This window comes from Talpa occidentalis, unplaced genomic scaffold, assembly GCF_014898055.3.
Source record: "Talpa occidentalis isolate TD23 unplaced genomic scaffold, MPIMG_talOcc4v2.1 talOcc4.10, whole genome shotgun sequence".
In the NCBI taxonomy this organism is placed as follows: domain Eukaryota; kingdom Metazoa; phylum Chordata; class Mammalia; order Eulipotyphla; family Talpidae; genus Talpa; species Talpa occidentalis.
The window spans coordinates 25996057-26017437 of NW_023600993.1; the positions used below are offsets into that span (position 1 = coordinate 25996057).

The 21381-nt window shown below is 36.1% G+C and overlaps 1 protein-coding gene across 1 annotated transcript in view; it reads left to right on the plus strand.

Annotated features, from left to right (window-relative positions):
* ARPP21 (cAMP regulated phosphoprotein 21) overlaps nucleotides 1-21381 on the plus strand; it is a 152074-nt gene that overhangs the window by 53355 nt on the left and 77338 nt on the right. Inside the window, exons 9-11 of the mRNA XM_037526146.2 lie at nucleotides 609-749; nucleotides 14602-14710; nucleotides 16560-16661. Coding sequence (XP_037382043.1) covers nucleotides 609-749; nucleotides 14602-14710; nucleotides 16560-16661 — 352 coding nt within the window. The remainder of the gene's footprint in view (nucleotides 1-608; nucleotides 750-14601; nucleotides 14711-16559; nucleotides 16662-21381) is intronic.

Sequence of the window (21381 nt, forward strand, 5' to 3'; positions counted from 1 at the left end):
TGATTTGGTAAATGGAGATGCTTTTGGAGTTAGGGGCTAGATGCTGATGGGAATGGTTTGCTTGGACCATGTGAGAGCCTGCTTGTTAAATTCCTAACAAAATGGCTATAAACAGGGGGCGCTGATTAGCATAGAGCCTCTCTAACAAGAAGCGACCCTTTTCATTTTTATTATAGTTTTTTAATGGGCTCCAGCTGGCTGCAGTCAGTTATGCCTGGAAATAATTGTGCTGCTTTCAGTGTAAAGCATGTAATGACACATCTCCAGATAGGCATCTGCAGTCATGTATTATGTTACATCATTTGTCCTGTGCCTGGTTCTGTTGATAAGGTATCATGGACTAAAATAAAATACTTCCCAGCAGGCATTAAGTTCTCATTGGTGAGAGAAATGTGCAACTATGAGACAAAGATCCTAATGGTAGCTTAATCAATAAATCTATGTTGAGTGGAAAAATTTGTCTGGAAATGATGGCATTAAGTGATACCAGAGATGAAAAAGGTTTAGTGGTTTGGATGAAAGAAGTGGTTTCTGTATGTACCTGTAAAATGTAACTCCAGGTCAAAAAGGAAAATGCTGATTCCACTTTTTGTTGTATTTCTTTCCAGTAATCATTATAAAAAGTTCCCTCAGATGTCATCCTACCAGAGGATGCTTGTCCATCGAGTAGCTGCTTACTTTGGTTTGGATCATAATGTGGATCAAACAGGGAAATCTGTTATCATCAACAAGACCAGCAGCACAAGAATGTAAGCCCCATCACTCTATTTATTTAGCATTTTCTTTGTCTCTTATGGATTCATTTATAAGAGCACCGTATAAAATTCAAAGTACATGACATTTAAAATGTGCAGTGTTATTTATTTCTTGCTCTTATCAGCAGTAGTGTGGTATATATCTGTAGAAGATTATCTGAAGACCAGAAAATTTTAAAAAATGCAGGTAATAAAGTAGATTTATTCCTGGTCTTTAACATAGCACCTGAAACATAATTTTCTTTCTTCTGTCAGTACTCCATGTGATGACACACCAAACTGTGGAATATCTTATGTCACAACATAACTCAAATTGAAATTTGCAGACATTTTGCAACAACAATGACAGGTGCAGGATAACTGTCCCTTTCTTTCTCTGGTTTGTGAATATCACTTATTGTGGTTTCAAAAGTAACAGAAAGTTGTTAGTTTAAAGACAGAAGCTCTATATTTACATGTCCAAGACCAATTTTTTTTTCCTAGCTGTGTGACTTAAATCATAGGAAATCTGACATCTTAGTTTTGTCGCCTGTAAAATGAGAGTTTTAAGCTTGATGACATCTAACATTTAGCTCTAAAAGGAAGACAGCGGTGGTCTTTGTTTTGTCCTTAAAATAATCGTTTACTTTTATTTCATGTAGTATCTTTCCATGTTCTCACTGAGTCCCCAAAAGCTTAAGAGCAGGGTCACTTGCTTAGACTCTGGGAACTGTCCGCTTGGAGCCCATCTATCTTTTTTTAGTGCTGAGCAAGCTACTTTTATAGCAAAATAAATATTAAGTGAAAAATTGCCCCTATGTAAAACAACCTCTCAAAATATTTGTGTATTATAATTTCCTTTTTTCACGATGTGCTCGATAAATTGCATGGTTTTTAGGAATTCTGTGTTTATGAAGGCAACTTTTGTGCCAAGCAAATCAGCAGAGCAGCATGGTTAAAGCACTATTTTCTGCTCACCAGAGGCTGGGACAAGTAGGGGCGGAAATCTTTCTCTACTCAAGATTCAGTAGAGTTAAAAGCAGATCATGGTGGCGAGACTACAGACTGGGTGAGCTGGAACTGAGCTTGGCTTTGTCTGAGGACACTGGGCACTTCACTTCTCTGGACTTCAAATTACTTAGTTATCTGCAAAAGAATTTGAGGTGGATAATGTTTGAGGGCTCTTCAGAATTATTGGAACCTGCGGTTGCATTCTATTGTGCTGGAAAGAAAATGTATTTTAAAATTGATCATATTTGCACTTTATCTGATGGTTGCCACATGTGCCCCTGTTTTGAACAGTGGAAGGAATGAAAGATCAGCATTATTTGATCCTTTACATCTTCCCTCTTCCTCAATACTCCTAGTTGAGGTTTTCATTCTGCATTCTGCATTTGTATGACTTTCAGATACCAAAATGCAGGGAAAGGCTAATTGCAGTACAAGCAAGTAATTGACTTTTAATTTACTTTGCTTTCATTTGTTTTTCTCTTTCTCTATAAGGTCATAACAGACATGGAAAAGTCCACAGATTGAACAGATTGTTGGCTATAAGTTCAATAGTAGAGCTAGTACATTTATGTGTAATTCACATTGATTTTACAGTCACGTGGGGTTGAATATCAATATACCTTTGAAATCTTGGTAGAATAGATTTTGAAAAAAATCAGCCTTGTGTAGACTCTTGGTCAAGTTTGAGTGATGGCTCTAAGCTTTCTCTGTCCAATCTGGTAGCCACCAGCAAGTATGGTTACTTCTACTTTAAGTTAATCCAATTTAAATAAAATTAAACTTTGAAATTTAGTTCCTCTGTCATCTAGCCACATTTCAAGAGCTCAAATTAGACAGAACATATTTAGAGCATTTTCATTATTTCAGAAAGTTTTATTGATCAGTTCTTCCCTAAATTCTTATGATTCTTGTAAGTCATCAGATACCACTAAGGATATACTTTGCCCCTTAAAACTTTCATTTTCTAGCTAATAAGCATCTTATCCTATGACTAGACTTCAATTCTGGGTGAGCAACACTTTTTTAAACTTTATTTTCAATTTCAAATTAACCCCAATTTTTATGCCCCCAGGAATAGTAAAAGAATCTTAGCAGAGAAAACCTTCCAGTGTAGAATTTCTGGGCTCTGCCTAGCTCCTGCTCTTGCACGTCACCCTTAGACCCTACTTGTGAGTCAAACAATACTTGACAAATCATGCTTAGCAATCATGCTCAACAAAAAGAAAAATGCATATATATATATATATATATATATATGCTATATATATTTGAGTGACTTTGGGAAGGTTGGGAGAGAGGAACTGATATCTTTTAGAATGAGAGAAGAGGATGATATCAATATCTTTCTTTTAATTAATAGTGAGCAACATTTTCAAGACTTGAATATTGTCAGTATTAGCAAAGGAAAAATGTTGCTCTGTAGAATGTTATGTTTGATTTTAAATCTCTTTTCATGTCATGTGTTTTTGGAGTTGAAGTTTAAAATGGAACATGCTATTCAAGAAATTCTAGTCATATTCTAGGTGTCTTGGTTTTGTTCCTTCCCTGAAAATGCTCAGAGCTGTGCCTCAGGATGATTAACATGTGATGGTCATGGAGACCACATTCCTTCATATATGTTGTTGGATGGAAATGTTTCCACTTATATAAAGGAGATGGACTAGATGGAAATTTCTTGTAGAAATTCAATATATACTATTTTATGCTACCAATATAAATGCATGAAAATGCATATTGTAATAGCACTATAGCTTGGGAAAATGCAAAAAAAAAAAAACTGTGGACAGATGATGAACATGAATCAAGAATTGAAGGAGAGAAAGAACTTTCGAGTATAACTTTTTCTTTTTCTTTTTCAATGGCACTTGGTTGGCACTTAAGGTGATCCTCTGACAAGGACACAGATCAGCAGCATATTGGCTGAGATTTATTTTCCAGAATCCCTGTTTTTCTAGATTGTAGTCAATTCAAGCAATTGAATAATGTAACTTCTGAATAGTAAGTTTTGCATGGGAAGAAAGTAGTTTCATATGAATTCAGAATGTTTAAACCTTGGCAACAGACCATGAAGAACATATCTACATGTATATGAACTGAACTGAACTCTATTATTTCCTCTAATATCCTCTGATAAAATAAGTCTGTCTTTTCATGATGGAAAAAAATAGTCTCCAGACAGATTTTCCCTTTAGTTTAGTGATGTAACGTCTTGCTTATAATAGCATTACCTACTATTTATTCATTGCCATGAGTACTTTACTTCTATCTCATGTGTTAATTCTGTTTTACCCTAAAACATATTTACAACCTTACTAATTAGCACCTCATTTTACAAAAGAAGAAAATGAAACACCAACTCAAGTTCAAATTTGGACTTACAGAGAACAATGGTTACTGTGGCTAGATTCTTAAACCAGTGTGTTGGATGCCAGCATTAATTTTCTTATATAATCTAATTCTCTTAAAGCAAAAACATACAGAATACCTTGAGCAAAATCTTCAAGAAAATTTGCTGGATTTGTTGGGAATTTGAAGTCTTTTGTCGTTTGATAATCAATGATTGAAGAAGATATGTTTTATGATTAACACAAGAGTATCATTCAATAACAGATACTTCCAACAATTTGATAGTTTTTACTGGATTTTTCTGTATTTGTCTCTGCTACAAGAAGTAATATTTGCAAAGGGATTATATCCATTCAATGTAAACCTTGTTTTACTTCATTTTAATCTTTTTTCCTTCAGAATGAAAAAGCTGCATTTATCAATAATGTCAGTGTAGGCAATGAACCTATTCGTTGTATTACTACAAAATTATTGCTACAAGTAGCCCAATTGTCCAAATCCATGATTTCATGCCAGAGTCACAAGGGCATGGACTGGACATGAAGGATAGAGTGATTTAGAGAGAACAGGAAATAACAGTCACACACATGGTGTGGTGTCTATCCAAGAAAGTCCCTTCATCGGAGAGAACAGATGCACTTAGAGAATTAGCAAAGGGAAGCCACTTCACCCACTTAGCATGGCAGACTTGTTTGTTTTCAAAGCTAACCAGGGTACAAACAGGTGAGTGTATGAAATCATCAGCTTTTAGCACACCTAGTGGTCTACAAATGGGTCTTACTGGCTGGGACACATTTCATGAGAATTTATTGCCTTTTGGCTGAAATCATGAATGGAGTTTTGAGTAGAGACACACAAAGTTTTGCTTTTCACCTTTAGTTTAGCTCTCCCCCATATTTGCCAGAAATATATTTCTCTCTCTTGTACTTTAACTTTTTTTTTATTTTCTGTTGGAATTATTTGTCAACTTTTAAATTAGTGATAATTCTTAATGGGCCCCTTAGAAATCTAGGGCAGAAGTATTAGAGTCTATGCTATTTTGGTATTGCAAATGATATTTATAACACATTTACTCTTTATAATGTTGCTTTTTTGGTGTTTAGGGGTGAGACTAGAAATATGAACAGTGACTTTAAACAAATTTAATACTGCAAATGAGTATTTTTATATGACCTATGCCCTTTATCTTTCTGATCTCTGCTTTCTCTTTTTTGTTTATTCTTCTTTTATTGGGTAATGTTTTTCACCTCCTCTCCTTTTCTCCATTGTAGAGAAAGGCTGTATGCTATTTCTGTGTCATCTGGAGGCCAGAAACCATCTGCTTGCACTGGTTTTTTTCTAGAAGGCTAAGATCTGTGCCAGGCAGAGTCCCATGTGTAGCTGGGTGTCTTAGCGCATGTCAGAGTCAATGTTTCTCTAATCTCAGATAATTTTCATGTTAAAAGGTTGTCATCGCTTGAATATTTTTTTCTTTTGTCTTTCACATCCACCCACTGTCATTGCCTGAAATCCCCTATGCTAGGAATACAGAGGAAAGAAGGGGATGGCAGAGCCACTGAAAGAGAGTGGTTACAGCCCCAGTGATGGTGAGACAAGAATAGTGTCCCAAATACAGTGGTTTGATGGGTCACCTAAGAGTCCAGTACCCAAGAACACAGTGCCCTGATATCTGAGAGGTAGGGCCTGGTTATTTGCCTGGGGTGATTGGTAGTGTGTAGCAACTACAGTAGTTGGCATGCTTGTTTTATTTTTTATTTTTAAATATTTATTTATTTATGCATACAAGAGATTGATTTATTTATGCATAGATCTCTGGGGTACAGGCCAGAGATTTGGGGGGTGAGAGGATTCATCAGAGACAGAGTAGGGAGCAGAACAGGCAGATTGACTGAAATACACTACTGAGGGGAGCAGCGGGAGAGACAGGAGAGGTCTGCTGCACCATGTGGGTTGCTCCCTGGCCAGGGATCGAACTCATGCTGCAGAGGCTGCAGATTGCTTCATAGTGCTGTGGTTAACCTCTTGTACCACAAGGGAGGCCCTGGAATGCTTGTTTTAGAAAAGATAATTAATGATGTTAGCTATTTGGTGATTCACAGGAACCATGAAATGTGTTCCAGTATTAAATAAAGCTTCTCTATAGATGAAGCAGTTGAGTTTGTTAAGAGTCCTTGAAGTGAAGTGAAGTGATGGATAATTGCTACAGTAAGAGGCAGGATAGAAGTGTGTACCTCCTTCTCAGTGGACAGACCCCAAAACTAGTGGACCCAGCACATGGAGGCTTATCACATCGGTTCTGCTTCGTTTTCTGACGAGGCTACAGCTTAAAATGGCAATCATTGGTTTTTTTGACCCTTGGGCATTCCACTCTCTGCAGATGATTCAGTGCATTTGAACACAAACAAACATAAAAAAGTGCTTTTCCTCCCCACATTTGTTACACTTATTTTCCTTTGACTGGGATTGTGAATAATACCGAGAATAAGCTGAGCAACATTCGTAGTCCTCTAAAGAAGACCAAGCATCAATTTATTTAAGTGCCTCTTAGAAATCTGAGTGGTTGGTTGGCTTCCTGTCATTTCTAAACATGGTAAATTTACTCCACACTTTTTCTAGAAATAGATAGCATTGAAAACCATCTGATTAGAAACCTAACTAAGGATCACATTGCTCTCAGGAAAGCCATGAAGTCTAATTTACTGAACAGACTACCTCATTCTTTAATCAACACTTGGGTTCAAAGTAAGACATGTATTAAAATTGGTCAAACTCCATTCATTCTCTCAAGTATTGTATTCTCAAATTATTCCCAAATACTTCAGAGAACATTAAATTCTATAGATGAGGCAGATAAATCACAGAAATATATTGTGAATAGATAAATTAAGTTTGTGTTCCTTTCCCTACTTGAAGTTATTTATGAGACTTTAAGTGTTACTATTTAATCTTGGAAATCAACATGCAAGTGCCTTGTATAACATTAATATCTTTTTACTATAACTTTTTGAAAGAGATTTTCTATAGAGTAATAGTACTTTGAAATGTTTATCTGTTTTGCTCACAACATTCTAGGTACATAAAGCTAGATCTTTTTACAGGAGAGAAACTGACAACTATGCTTTGATCATACCCACTTTATTCATAGAAAACCAAGGCTGAAATCCATTGTTCTTGCCATCTGCCTTGGCTCTTCTCCTAAGATTAGGGACAGACATCATTTAAATAGAATCAATACTCTTCAATGATAATAAAACCAAGAACAAAAATAAAACACTCTTCTTTCACTGGTTCACTTACAAAATCTTGAATGTATTTATTTTATTTTTAAAATGTGTTTTTTTTAATGAAATGAGAACCCAATGAAATAATATTAATACTCAGGTGGATGTTGAAATGATTCACCTGTACAACTCCACAGAACACACTGGATTAAAATGTGTCCTGACAGGTCAAAGCAAGACAATACCAGTTCTGTGTCGCTACACTGTGCAAGACAATACCAGTTCTGTGTCGCTACACTGTGCCAAGAACAAAGTGATTCTCAAGTGTTCAAAACCATGCTTGAGCAAAGGAAATGCAGGCTGTAGATCACATCCATCTTCTGCTCATAAAGTGAGGATCCATGACAATTCTGATCTAGACTGTGTGTGTATGCTCATAGTGTCTGTGTATATGAATGTGTGTAAGTGTGTATCTATATAATCTGTGTTATACAAGTGGGGCGATGTAGAGAAAGTTCACTGTTACAAATACATACTACAAAGCATGTTGTCCAATAGAAAATAATTTTATTGGGAGAGAGCTTGCTAGGACTTTGTTCCTTCCATCTGCAGCTGTACTTGTTGTAGGAACAGAATCAGACCCAGTTCCTGAGGATACCCTTTGTTGTTTCTAAATCCATCTTTAGCATTGGCAGTCATTTTGCACATGTACCTTGGCAAAAGTGTTAGGGCACTGAGAGTCTGGTTGTGTATATTGGATAGCTGGTCTTTTCGGTGTAATTCTCGTGCCCTGATAATGTAAAAAGAGGCTAATAGTAGAGAGGCTACTAGTATATTATCATGGTTTTTGGGAAGATGGAAAAATCTAGAAATAGAAGTTGTGGTGTATTGGTTGAAAGTATTTGGTTTCCACTAATTTGTATACTTTAAACGCTGGGTTATCATCCTAGATACGTATCTTCACATGATAAATAGAACGCTACCGAGAAGTGGACATTTACCTATTATATTTTATTTTTTGACTGGACTCCTTCCAAACTTTAGCCACCCTAGATTCTACAATGTTCTTAGGGAAACACAGACCCCAACTTCCCAATCTCTATTTTCCATACTCCTGTCCTTCAAATGAGGAAAATTAAAATATATGTATTTTATTTGCACATCCAAAAAATATTTGGTAATTGTATCTAAATTACAAAGTACATTGATCAGTCTGTGCTTTCAGAAAGTAAAATACTGTAGTTGATTATAAACTTAAATAGAATACTTTTGTATACAGTATTATAATATATAAGCAAAACCTTTTTCGTACCAAGAAACAGCAATCAACTTCAGCAGTTCCAAGCAAAATATTACTTTAAGGAAATTATGACTGCTTGGTTTGGAACTCATGAATCAAGCAAATATTTGTATCACATAATACAGATTGAATCTATCCTTATTAAGGTTAATGCTAATAAAAATGTCGATTCACTATTCATTGGTGTATCTTTAGATTTTGGCTCAGAAAAATAGGAATCATGTAATAACAATTTATAACATTTATTGAGTATTTTGCTAATGCCTGGCACTGGACTTGATACTTTTATTGCACTATCTTGTATCTCATAGAATCTTTCAAATGCTCTAGGGTACATTTAAGTACTTTTCAGTTTTTACATGGAAATACCACAAAAAAGCCACAGTTAGGAAGCTTGTCAGAAGCAGCTGCAGTTCATAAATCAAAAAGCAGAAAAGGCACAATAATGCGTGTTTTCGAAGGTAAATTTTTGTTATGTTCGTTTAACAGTATCTATGTTTAAAATTTTATTTAATTATTTTAAACTATGACTATGTTCGTTTTAATCATATCCATTTTTTTGAATGCTATTAGGCTGTGTGCTAACATGCAGTATTTTTTAAGGGGAAGTGGATTGTGGAGCTTTAGATATATTAAAGCTGCTACTTTTCAAAAGTAGCTCTCATTTTTTCAAATTTCATACTTTCTACTTCTTCCCTTACCCACTTGTCTTTTTCTATATCATTACTATTTGGATTTCTACTGTACAGAGAAAAGTAAATCTTGACATTAAAAAATCTTGATATTAGCCACCCCCACTTATTTATTATCATTAATAAGAACATGTTGCTATGCATAAAGATCAAAAAAGACATAACAATAAAAGGATGAGTTTTTGTTTTATTTACATATATTGGAAAGTGATAAGCCAAGATCAGAGGTAGGTAGTATAATTAATACTAATATTTTTAAAAATAATATTTTGAAAACATAGCAAAATAAAACCAATTAAGTGTTCAGTGTAGCAGATTATAAAATAATATAGTGATAAAAATTTAGAAAATATTCAAAATACAAGAATATTGTAACTGTCCACAATCCAGTGATTAATACAAACCACTTTTGAGTTGTTGACTTGGTTTCCAAGTATTCTACAAAGAGTCTTATTATTTTGTTGTTATAAAATAATAATATATGTTTATTGTAACCACAAATACGTAAAATTTTAAAATTAAAGTGCTCCATAATCCCACCATCCAGAGATAACCACCGCCGTCATTCTTCTTCATATACTACATTTATTATAGTTTCAAATTAAATAAGATATGACATATCTCTTTTCTTATATATTGCATTCCTATGCTAGTCAATAGTATTGTTTATTATTTGGAAAGCTGCATTTTACATACAGAGCTATTTTAACTTAACCAGCCTATCATGGTTTTCCACTATTTTGCTGGCATGAGCAATGGAACTGTGAGTTCATTTATTGCTATTTTCTTTGGTTTTGTCCTGAGAAATGGAATCAGGTTATCAAATGGAATCACGTTATCAATATTTTTAAAGCTCTTAATGCTATCACCAATTTGCCAGAGAGATGGTACCAATTTAAGAGAATATATCATATAAACCCTTGTTACCTTTGTGTTTTGTACTTAGTTCTAATGAGGGCTTAGTTTTGTTGTTCATGAATAGCCTTATGTTAAAAGAGTGTCCAGGCGATTTCTGTATTAGTTTGCATGCCTCTGTATATACGTGCAAAACAGAAACAGAGAGGATAAAATGAAATTTTCAAAAGTGTACAAAATGAAGAGTATAGAATGAAGAACAGGAGTTTGAAAGATGCTTGTGAAAGAATCTGAACACTTAGCACTGCATCTGCTGGGTGTGTAAGTTGTGGTCTCAATCAAAGAGAATAAAATGTAATAGGGCAAAGTGATAGTGGAAATTATGAAATACTTAAAGAAGAATGTATGATTTTCTTTCTTAAAATAAAAGATATCAGTCATCGATATTTAAATTGAAAATATCAAGGTATTAAGAGAAGAGTGCCATTATATTTCTCTAGTATGTTTTATTACTAAAATATTTTGGATAGATGTCTTTCTTACCCAGAATATTTTGTCCTATTTTACATAGCAGCTTTCTTCATTAAGATACCTATGCATGTTAATGACAATATTTCAGTCATTCAGTATAAAATTTAAAGACTCCTGTAGTTAGTAGAATTGAATTCTTTGTATGTACATATGTATGTGGAGTGAACAGGCAGGGAGTAAGCTGACCTATTTGAAAGAAAAGTAATGAACTTGGTCTGAAGAACCTGGTAGTGAGACTAAACCATTGAAACTAATTCTGGATCAAGAAGATTTTTAAAATATGACTACTCATCCATTTTGAGCCTAAAGAAAAAAAAATTAACTAAAATTGCAATTGATTGACTGAAAGAATTTGATTCTCTTCTTACAAAGTATTTCATTGAGCTACTCTCCCTCTCAGTTCATGGATTAGGTCTAATAAGTAGCAATAAAGAGTTAATTCTGACTTTTCAGAAGCTTAATTGGGAAGGCTTAGACACTGATGGAAATACCATTGAGTTTCACCATGGATACCTACTACAAATTATGAGAAGATATTTTTCTTAACCCTAAGAAAAGGAACATTTTTCATCAAGAAGAAACATTAAATACATTTTCTCTGCTTTTTGAAGATGATGTAGGGAAAGCTCTATAGAAATAAGATAGCATGGACCAAAACTGCCAGGATGAAATAACAGGCACATATAATGCATAACCATGAAGCATATAGTAAACTCTAGTTATCATTGTTAATAAAGACTGGGATATTTCACAGTTTTGAGGAGTTTTTCTTAGAGTTACACCCTTATCTTGAAACATTTTAAGTTAATTCTTTACCATTTTAAATAAAGATCAACATTATGCACTGGTTTCATTCATTTTATGGCTAAGAAATAATATTGTTATGTTGAATTAGTGGTAAAAAGGATCTTTTATCACTGTGATATTGTAGTGCATTACTGGCAATTTTTAGTTTAACCACATGCAATACTTCAGTTGTATACTTTAGTTTGCCTGAGCTTAAACTGCAGATTATGCTTAGCTCTGGAGTCAGAGATAATTCTCTATAAAATCCACCTGGAAAAATATTATTAGGCTTATTTTATTCCTTTTATATAAACTTCACATGGCAAATTTATAATCATTTGATTTGTTTGGGAAAATTATAAAAGAATTAACAATCTGCACGATTAGATTCTGATGTGTGATAGAAATTTAAACAAGACATTTGAAAAGCAGTTATGGAAAATGCATTTTGCATAATTTATATCAGTAAGAAATTATATGGCTGTACATGGTATTTACATTATTGATTAGAATAAGCTCTTCAACTACTCTTGTTTATGCAATGGATGCATTTCTCTAAATATGTCTTGCTAAGAAAAACAAACCAGAACTATGAAAAAGTGCAGTGAAATTTTAAAGACAAAGTTTAAATAGTTCTCTTGTGCTATAATGAAACTTTAAACCAAGCAATTCCAAAACTAGAAAAACCAAGGTTCCAATTTCCACCTCTCTTCCCAGGATACTCTCAAATCTCATATTTTCTTAATAATATGATTATTATTTTGTTAACTTGAACTACAAAATCTGAATTTTAAAAATCTTCCTGTTCCAAATGTAAATTCAGGTTCCTAGTAAACAGAAGCTCCCTTTATTATGACTGAAAAAGTTTAGGACAGTATGTCTTATTCAATACTCTTTGATCTTTCCTTGAATTACAGTGACTTATATAGAGATGTGCGCTACATTTTCATTCATTCATTCATACACTGATTCATTTATTTTTTCAACCAAACACCTCCCATATGCCAGACATGGTTCTAGGCACATATAGCTAAACATTAAAAAAATAAATTTCTTACTCACCTGAACTTACATTCTCAGTGTAGTTAATATGCTGAAACCCCACTCTAATTGGTCTTCTTGAAGAATTTATTCTAAAGCCAAATCACCCTATGCCCATGAATCAAAAAGTTCACATTCTCAGGCCATTTAATTTCTAAGTGAGCGGTTACAGACTATTAGCAACAATTACAAGCACCATATCTATACATCTAGCAGTAAGCTAATAATTTCATTTATTAGAGTTTACCAGAATACAGAGCTTGGAGACATTAGGAGAGACTTAATTAGCATTGATACAATCTGTATTTGTATTTAAGCTAGTATCCTAATTTCACTTGCTACATAAAAAGTGATATAACATCTAAATTTCAGTTGAAAATGTTAGGATGCTTAAAAAAATTCATAGGGGATTGTTATCTTGATTGTGACTTGCAACTCTTCATGCTTATATTATATTTAAATGTGATAAGTAATTGAAGTAGAGTCTACCTGAAATATGTTTAATTTTGCTACGATAAATGGCCTCTTCATGGTATAGTGCAAGTTTACTTTATTCCCATAGTATTCTGATTTAAAAAAGGCAATATTTGCAATTTCAGATAGTTATATTTTACTACATTTTAATTTTGCTGGGAAACATTTACATTGGCATTTAAGATGATGTCATGCGGGGGTTGGTTGGTTTGTTTGTTGTACTTTAAACTGTGTTTTTGTTCTTTTGCTGATTTTGAGGACCTGTGTTCTCTGTGTTCTGTATATAAACAGAGAGAATAGGCTGTTTTGTGCCTGTGGTTTACTTGGAAAATCTATAAACTTGGAATCAAAAGGACTACTGAGGAATGGTTTCTTTATAAAAGAGGCCAAAAATATTTACCCCTCCTACACCAGTTGTATTGGAGGGATTGAAGATTGAATGAGATAATGATATCACTTTGCAACAATTATACACAGTTCTAGAAGCTATAAATGGTATCATTCCAGTTTTCTGTCATTGCCCACCAGTATTATTATAATTTATGTACATGTATTTAAGGAAAGAATGTTTCCCTTTAAAATTTGGAATACACATTTAAGCTACTCCTTTGTTTTCAAAGTGCTGTTTGCTCATTTTGGAGATATAAGAAGATGAGATTCTCTTAATTATCGGTCCCTCGTATTAAGCAAGGCACTGAAAAGCAGCTTCCCAATGACTGAATGCGTAATGAACCCAGGAGGGATAGAAAACCCACTGGACTTCAGAAGTAATACATCAGACGTGACAGCGACACTGTAATGAGAGTCATAAATTACCCCTGCTTCTAAACCCGGAACAAACATTTTAGCACTTCCTCTGGGGATGAACCCCAGTCCAAGTCATCCATTGAGTTCTGTGGTGTGTAGTGACAATTGTGGGAAATTAACAAGGAAGTGGAGCCCTTTCCTCTAATAGTACAAAATGATTAAGGGGATCTAAAATAATCAATTGGATAATCGATAGTGTGTAACTGCTTGGAGCGTTTTTCCCCATGCTAATCAGTCATTAAGTTGTTTAAACTAAACATCTTCAGTTTCCCCAATTACTGAACTGATTTACAAGACATGGTCAAGGATGTCAGAATCTACACGCATCAGATTCCAGAGCATTTGTCACTAGAGAAAGACAGAAATTAAATCTAGGTGACCCCCTCTCATTATGGATTCTGAAGGCTCTTGAATGGAGTAAATGGTGGGAGGTAGTTTCATTTCCAAGATTCCAAACATTTTATTGGAGACATGGGCAGGAGCTTGATTGAATTCAGGAGAGATGGAGGTGACAATAACTGTAGAAAGCAGGTCTTTACATTTCTTATAACTTCAGCTATAGGAAAGCAGCATGCAGCAAACAAGAATCTGAATTCAAAACAACCAAAGGTACATCTGGGACCGGGACGTGACATACTGTTACTCGCCTGTATAATGCCAGCAAGTCAAGTATCAAAACCACATGTAAACTTTTTTTTTTTTTTTTAAGTTGAATGCCACGGTGGGGGAAAAAAACAACACTGAGAAATAATTTGCAACAGGGGAAAAAACTTTTTTATTGATATGTTTTACTTTGCTGGCAGACCAGAGCAAAGGTTTTGTGAACATTTAAAAGATGAAAAAGGTGAAGAATCCCAGAAGCGGTTTATCTTGAAGCGAGATAACTCTAGTATTGATAAAGAAGACAATCAGGTTGGTCTCAAGTTTGAGAGTGGCTGACATTGTTGTTTTTGAAGGTGGGCTGACTGATGTTCATGTCATTCTTCTGTTGTTCCCTCCTCCTGCTCCCACCTCTCCCCTGCCTCTGATCTACCGTCCTCCCTCCAACCTCCTGGCCCTCCTTGCCTTCCCCTTTGGCATTCAATGGGTAGCAAAATAACTGTGTCCTGGTTGCTTTAGCCATGGCTCTGTGTTGGGCTGCATGGGTGGTGCTTGGCGCAGTTCCTGCTGCATGTGGGGGGGGTGGGGATGCCGCAGACTCAGAGCTGTTGGGGAAAGCTTTGTCAGTCGCATTTCCAGATGTCTGTGTAACTATGGCAGTCGTTCCAATCCCTACAGCTTTGTCCTTCAGTTGTGCACAAATTGAGCTGGATTATCAATACGGACCGATGATCACCTGGTGTAGCTGTAAAGAACAAACCTTGTTATGGTGAGGACAGGTGGATTTTGCAACTATCCTAAAATAAGTCTTCACAGAAAACAATCAAGTTCATGTTCTAGTCTCACACCCCTTCTCCTTCCCATGTTTTATTGTCCATGTAAATCGTCTGCTTGTTTTGCATGAACTGTAGCCGAACTTTCTCCTTATGTGTATTTTGCCTGTGACAAAACCTTATGTCCTAGAGTAGCCTTCTTCATGTACCTCAACACGGGTGGAGAGACACTTCACTTACTCTCTTCTCCAGATGGGGGAGGTGGGATCCAGAGGGGTGAGCAAGAAAACGAAGTAAATGGCAAAAGAAAACAAATTTTAAGTGATAAGAACAGTAGCAAGCCCTATAAATGTCATGACAATTACACTTGATGTCTCTGACAATCAAAATAGATTTTTTTGCAAATGCCTTTGCCTTAGAATTCTTGAAGGTAAGACAATATGCATCTCCCTTAAGCTATTACTTTAATTACTCTCAGTGAGTCATTGTAAGCCAGTATGTGCATCTCTGACGCACTTTTTTTGAAACCTGTTCATCATTTGTATCTCGTTTCCTCCCACCACCACTGCCACCACCACTGAGATACCCCATGGCTCGAGTTGACTATAAAACATGTGCCTATGTTGTGTACTCGTGGGTGTTTGTTGAATGGATGGATGAACGTAGTTAGCGCAGAGCATGTTGGGTGGAATGAGACGGGAGGGGAGTTGAAATGCAGGAAGTGGTCCAGGTGAAAGATGGAGGAGCAGTCCTCATGCTGGGTTCTTTGAATTGTTCTTTAAGATCCCTTGATATTGACCCAAATCAGCAAACTAGCTTATCAAATTTAGTTTCTACTTTCTATGCCAGAGATAACCCCAGAATCAATCAAGTGAATCAAGAACACAAATTTAGATAGAGAGAAATAGAGTCCACCTCTTCCTTCCTGCCCATTACTTTCTTGATTCCCTTGCTGTTGCTGTAGCCCCTGAGATTTTCCAAAACCATTTCTTCCCTTCTCTTAACCACCTTGAGCAAGTCACTTCCTCCAATGAGGAGCCAAAATCACACAGGTTAGCAGAGGAGTCTGAGGCCATCACTGGTGACCCATCATGTAGCTGAACTGGCTGACCTGAGGCACATCCAGGTGCGTTCATTCCAGAAACGCCTGTGCTATTTACCTCCAGCGAGGAGGCAACCAGGAGCAGCAGGTCTCTGGTGTCCCCACATGTCGTGCACACACACCACACTTGTAGCTGGCACAGCTTCCCCCGGGACCAGAGGGAGTGCGACTTTTCATGCTCCATTTGTTTAAGTGAACATTTATTATTCTCAGCTGACAGTTACTTAACTGCAGATTTCTAACAGCTCAACGTGGATAACCCTCCTGATTTCTTTTCTCTGTTCAGCAAAACAGAATGCATCCATTTAGAGATGACAGACGAAGTAAATCAATTGAAGAGAGAGAAGAGGAATATCAGAGAGTGAGGGAGAGAATATTTTCACACGATGTGAGTAGTTGTTTTAATTGCCTCTTTAGTGCGGCCCCTCCATCAGCAGAAAGGCAGCTCATTCCCCAGACGGGGAGCTGGCAGGGACTAGGGAAGCTGGAGCCAGGGAACAAATTAAACTGCAGCAAACTAGAGGTGTTTCTGGAAGAGGACCTCATTCAGGGAAGTGATGGAAAGGTATCCAAGGGTCTGCTTGAGTCCCTCCATTATGACTGTGGGGAAAGAGAGGGACAATTTTTGTCAGTGGAATAGGCTAAGTACAGAGAGGTGGTGCTAGATTTGAGAAAAGTCATCTTCATGTCCATATTAGGCAGCAGATAGCCCCATTGTTGTTTTCTTAAAACCTGCATTATTCACAGGAAAGGATAATTCAAAGAGTCTGTTGTTCAACATATATGGAAATTTCTGCATTCTTAGCAAGGAGGGACACTTTATTATATCAGTGTTAAATAATAACATTCATATGCCCCTTCAGTTTATCAAGTCAGGCCTGTGCGCCATTTGTCAAGGGAGTAATGATAAAACAATTTTTATTCAAATCCCAATAAATAATGTGGTTGGGATTTTACCTTTTTCCTACTGTTGTCAAAATAAAATACAAATGAAATTAAATAAAAATTAAAAGTAGGTTTTAAAAAACCTGGGTTTTAGTGCAAGATGATGAAACAAAAGTAAACTATTGCCATAGCTTTTACATTCTGTGAAATCATTTGGCAGCCCTTAAAATCATTGTGATTTCCCCCTTCTGCAGAAGCAGAGGTGTGAGCTCTTTGTGTAGGTGGACAACACTTCCCTGTTTGCAAAATAAGGTGGGGCATCAGCTTACTCCTGGGGGCTATTACAAAGCCAAGCTGACCACCAGCAGGGCTTCGGGGCTTAGCATGGAAGCAGCCTGCTGTCCCAGAGCTTTCAGGTCCAATTCAGTGTCCCTGACCCTCTTGCTGATGCTGAACCCTTTAATGTGAAGCTGCAGAGAAGTTCAAGCCTCCAACACTGCACTTCTTTCACATTTTTTCAGGTTTCCATGGCCGCTTCTAGATCTTCTCTGCCTTTCTTGAGTACAACAAATTATACTTTTGATAATTGAATAATCTGTCCCAGAGCTCTGGAATTAAGATGATGTGAGAGAGGGAGGTAGAAGCACACATAGTTCGATGAGGTCTGGGTACAATTCTAGAAGATTCTACAGATATCTGGTCTACTTAGACTTTTATTGTGTTCAGAATTATCAATAGTGCAAAGCACAGTCTTACACATGGTAGTTTTACTTGTGCCTGTGGATATAGGAATGAAGTGATAAAAGGATCAGATCTCTTCTATTCATGATAGTGTATGGATGTCTCCAGTGGGCTGGGAAGTAGCCTGTTCCTTTCCATAACCATCACGGAGAGAAATTGTTCTGAAGACCAGTTCATATTTTATTCTTTATTCTTCCCCCTCTCTTCCCACACCCCTCCACACACACTCTCTCTTCTTCTTTTTGGTTCTATATAACTTATGAGTAACTTGCTAGATGTTATGTTGAAAAACAAACACTCATTCTGTTAATGTAAAAATATTAGTTGTTTTTGTTCAAACTTGTGCCACATCACCATAGGGCTAGATGACAGAAGGTGACATCGCTGATGGCTGCCTTTGATGAGGATGACACACGTTGCCATACTCCCTTTGCAGATTCTCACGGCTGTGGGGAGTTCATCACAGGAAGAAGGGGTCAGCATAACTTCCATTACACATTGCCTTTCCTGATGACCCCAGAAGGAGGTTAATTGTAAGGAACCTGGGTACCAGGCTAAAAATTGGAAATAAGTACTGCTGTTAAAAACCTCTATTTAATTAACATTTTTTTAAGTACAACCTGGCTTACATATGAGAAAGCCTAAGTGCCAAGCTATTGCCATAGCCTTTCTATCTCATGAAATAATTCTGTGGCCTTCTTTGAGATGCTGTATCTTCTTCCCTCTTTAGGAGTGGAGGTGTGAGTTCCTCTGATAGGCTCTCTGACAGCCAGCACTTCAGGCTTTACTACTTTAAGTGGGGTGACTGACACTGATCACCTGAAGTCCCAGAGTAGGGAATTTTTCATAGGCATTCTGAACCCAGAGTATACTCCTAGAATTTCAGGGAAGAAAGAAACCCCTGACTTCATGTGCAAAGTATTATATATTGAGCACATATGCATTTTTCTAAGGAAAAGCCCTCTATTGTTTATAATATTCTCATTTTTATACCTTTCCATGCCCCTTAAAGGCTGAGTTGCTCTTTTAGAGAGAGAAAAAAATGCCCAGTGTCTGTCTCCTAATGCCCCGTAACTCTGCTGGAGAGATGCAACCTGCACTGTGTTCTCGAGGTATAAGCTACTTATTGGCACATAACAGATCACCCCAGAATTTGACAGCTTAAAGCCAAAATACTTCTAATCTCACCATTTCTGAGAGGCAGGAATCCAGCGGTGGCTTTGCTCGATGATTCTGGCTCAAGGTCTTTCACAAGGTAACTGTCAGCTGGGGCTGCAGTCATCTGAAGGCTTGATAGAGTGGTGATCCACTTCCAAATTCACTCATGGTGGCGGACCTCAGTTTCTTGCTGGTTATAAGCTGTCGATCTCATATCCCACTATGCAGTTCTCTTTGTGGGCTGTGGAATGTCTTCATGATTTGTTACCAAGCTTCCCCAGAACAAGTTATCAGAGAGAGAGAAACCCGAGATGGAAGCCACAGTCTTTTATAACCTACTCTTAGAAGCAGTGCATCTTTCCTTCTGTTCTATTTTGTTGGACACACAGATGAACCCTAGAACAGTGTAGGAGGTACTAGATAAGATTATAAATGCCAATAGGTAGGGCTCTTTGGGGGTGACTCTGCATTAACAAGATATTATACATCTACTATTATAACAAACTAAAAGACGTGACATAGCTATATGAACTTTCTTGAATACATATGATCATAGATCTTCTTAGCATTTACATAAAGACAGCTTCATTTATGCAATTGCACATTCCCAAATAATCATTATCATTGTCTGAAGTGCTGAGGTACACAAGATAATAATTAAAGTTATAGTAATTGTTTTCTAAAACAAATGCAAAGAATCCAGCATAAGGAAACTAAGTTACAAACATCTATTCTTTTTCTTAGCTGGTCTTTAGTTTCTTCATAACTAAAAATGGGGGTAATAAACTGTCTTTCCTTGACGATTGTTATTTAATTTAGAGAAGCATCCAAATAGGCTCATAATACTTAGGTAGCATTTTTTCCTACTAAGTTACAATAAAGAAATATTTCCTAGTATTTGCATTTTAGCAAATTCAGATTGTTTTAAGATTAGAAGTAATCTTGGCTATTTTATAATGCATGTTGATGTCTAAGGTGTGTGTGTGTATGTGTTTGTATGTAGGCGCACAATCAAATCATGCAGATCATTTGGGGATTTTCAAATAAAATTTCAAATGTAGGTTGAGAATTTTGGTATCTTAAGATAAGACAAATTTATTATTTTAGAACTACATAGTTGTAACTCAATGCATACAACAATGTAGTTCTCAAACTGTAAATGCATTTTTGTAGTCAGAAGTACTTAAAATATATTACTGTTTCCTTTGACATGAATTTCAACTTATGATTAATTCTATGCAATGTTGCCAGCTTGATCATTGATAAAGCAATATATTTGAGAAAGACATGTTCTTCCTGGGAGGTAACTCCTGAAGGCTATTTAGGTAAAGATAGGGAATCAAGGAGGGGACTCATCTCAGATCTCCTTGGCATGTTGGGGTTTCTCCTCAGCAGTAACTGATGATAAGGGCATGTGGTGTCACCTGGCTTGGGGGTGGAAAGTGGGAGAGAGTTCTGTAACCCATTAGGCAAAATCTTTTTTCTCCTTAAAAAATGAGCTCTTTATATCTAAGAATGCATATAAGTGACAGCTTTGAATGCTGCTCTTAATTACTGTGACAATTTTTTTCTTTCTCTGCTATTAAAATTTGCAAGTATTAATAATACTTTTTTTAAAGTTTATTTTCATCAGCTACTGAATCATAACCCATAACTGTCTCTGTCTTATTTATGAAAATGTGGTGGAGGAATGATGAGATGATTTGGGGGGACCTTTCCACAAAAAGTAGAAACATTCTGAAGATACCTTTTGGGCAAAGTTATCTTTGACTTGCAGGTGCCTTATTTTTTAATTCAAAGAGTTTGGGCTACTTCACTTTGCCCCAAATGCTTTTAGATTAACAAGTCTAAAGAGGTCGATTTGTCATTGATCAACTCTTTCAAAGAAGTAATTCTTTGAAAGTAGAGTAATTCTAGCACCCAGTCAGAACATTATAAACTTGATTGACCTCTTTGCAATGACAAGAGTTGAGAGGTAGCAAAGTCCTAGATTCACACTGTATATCTGAGACAGTCTCACTTAACATATAGTGACTGAATCAACCTGGTAGTAAAATCAAACTAAAGGAAATAAAGGCGGTGGGATATTTAACTCACCTTAAAGAGATTTTCTTAAGAATAATGACAGGGTAGGTCACTTGCTTTTGTTTTGCCTTTATATATACAAATGTTAAATTTAAAACCTATTCTGAAAAGCTGCTTTCTTAAATGACTGTTTTTTTATTAAATAAGGTTTTTGCCCAGTTGCTACTCAGGATGCACACTTATTGCACAAAGGTTAAAACAAGAAATGCTTCTAAGAGATGCCCTCACTGAAATGCTCA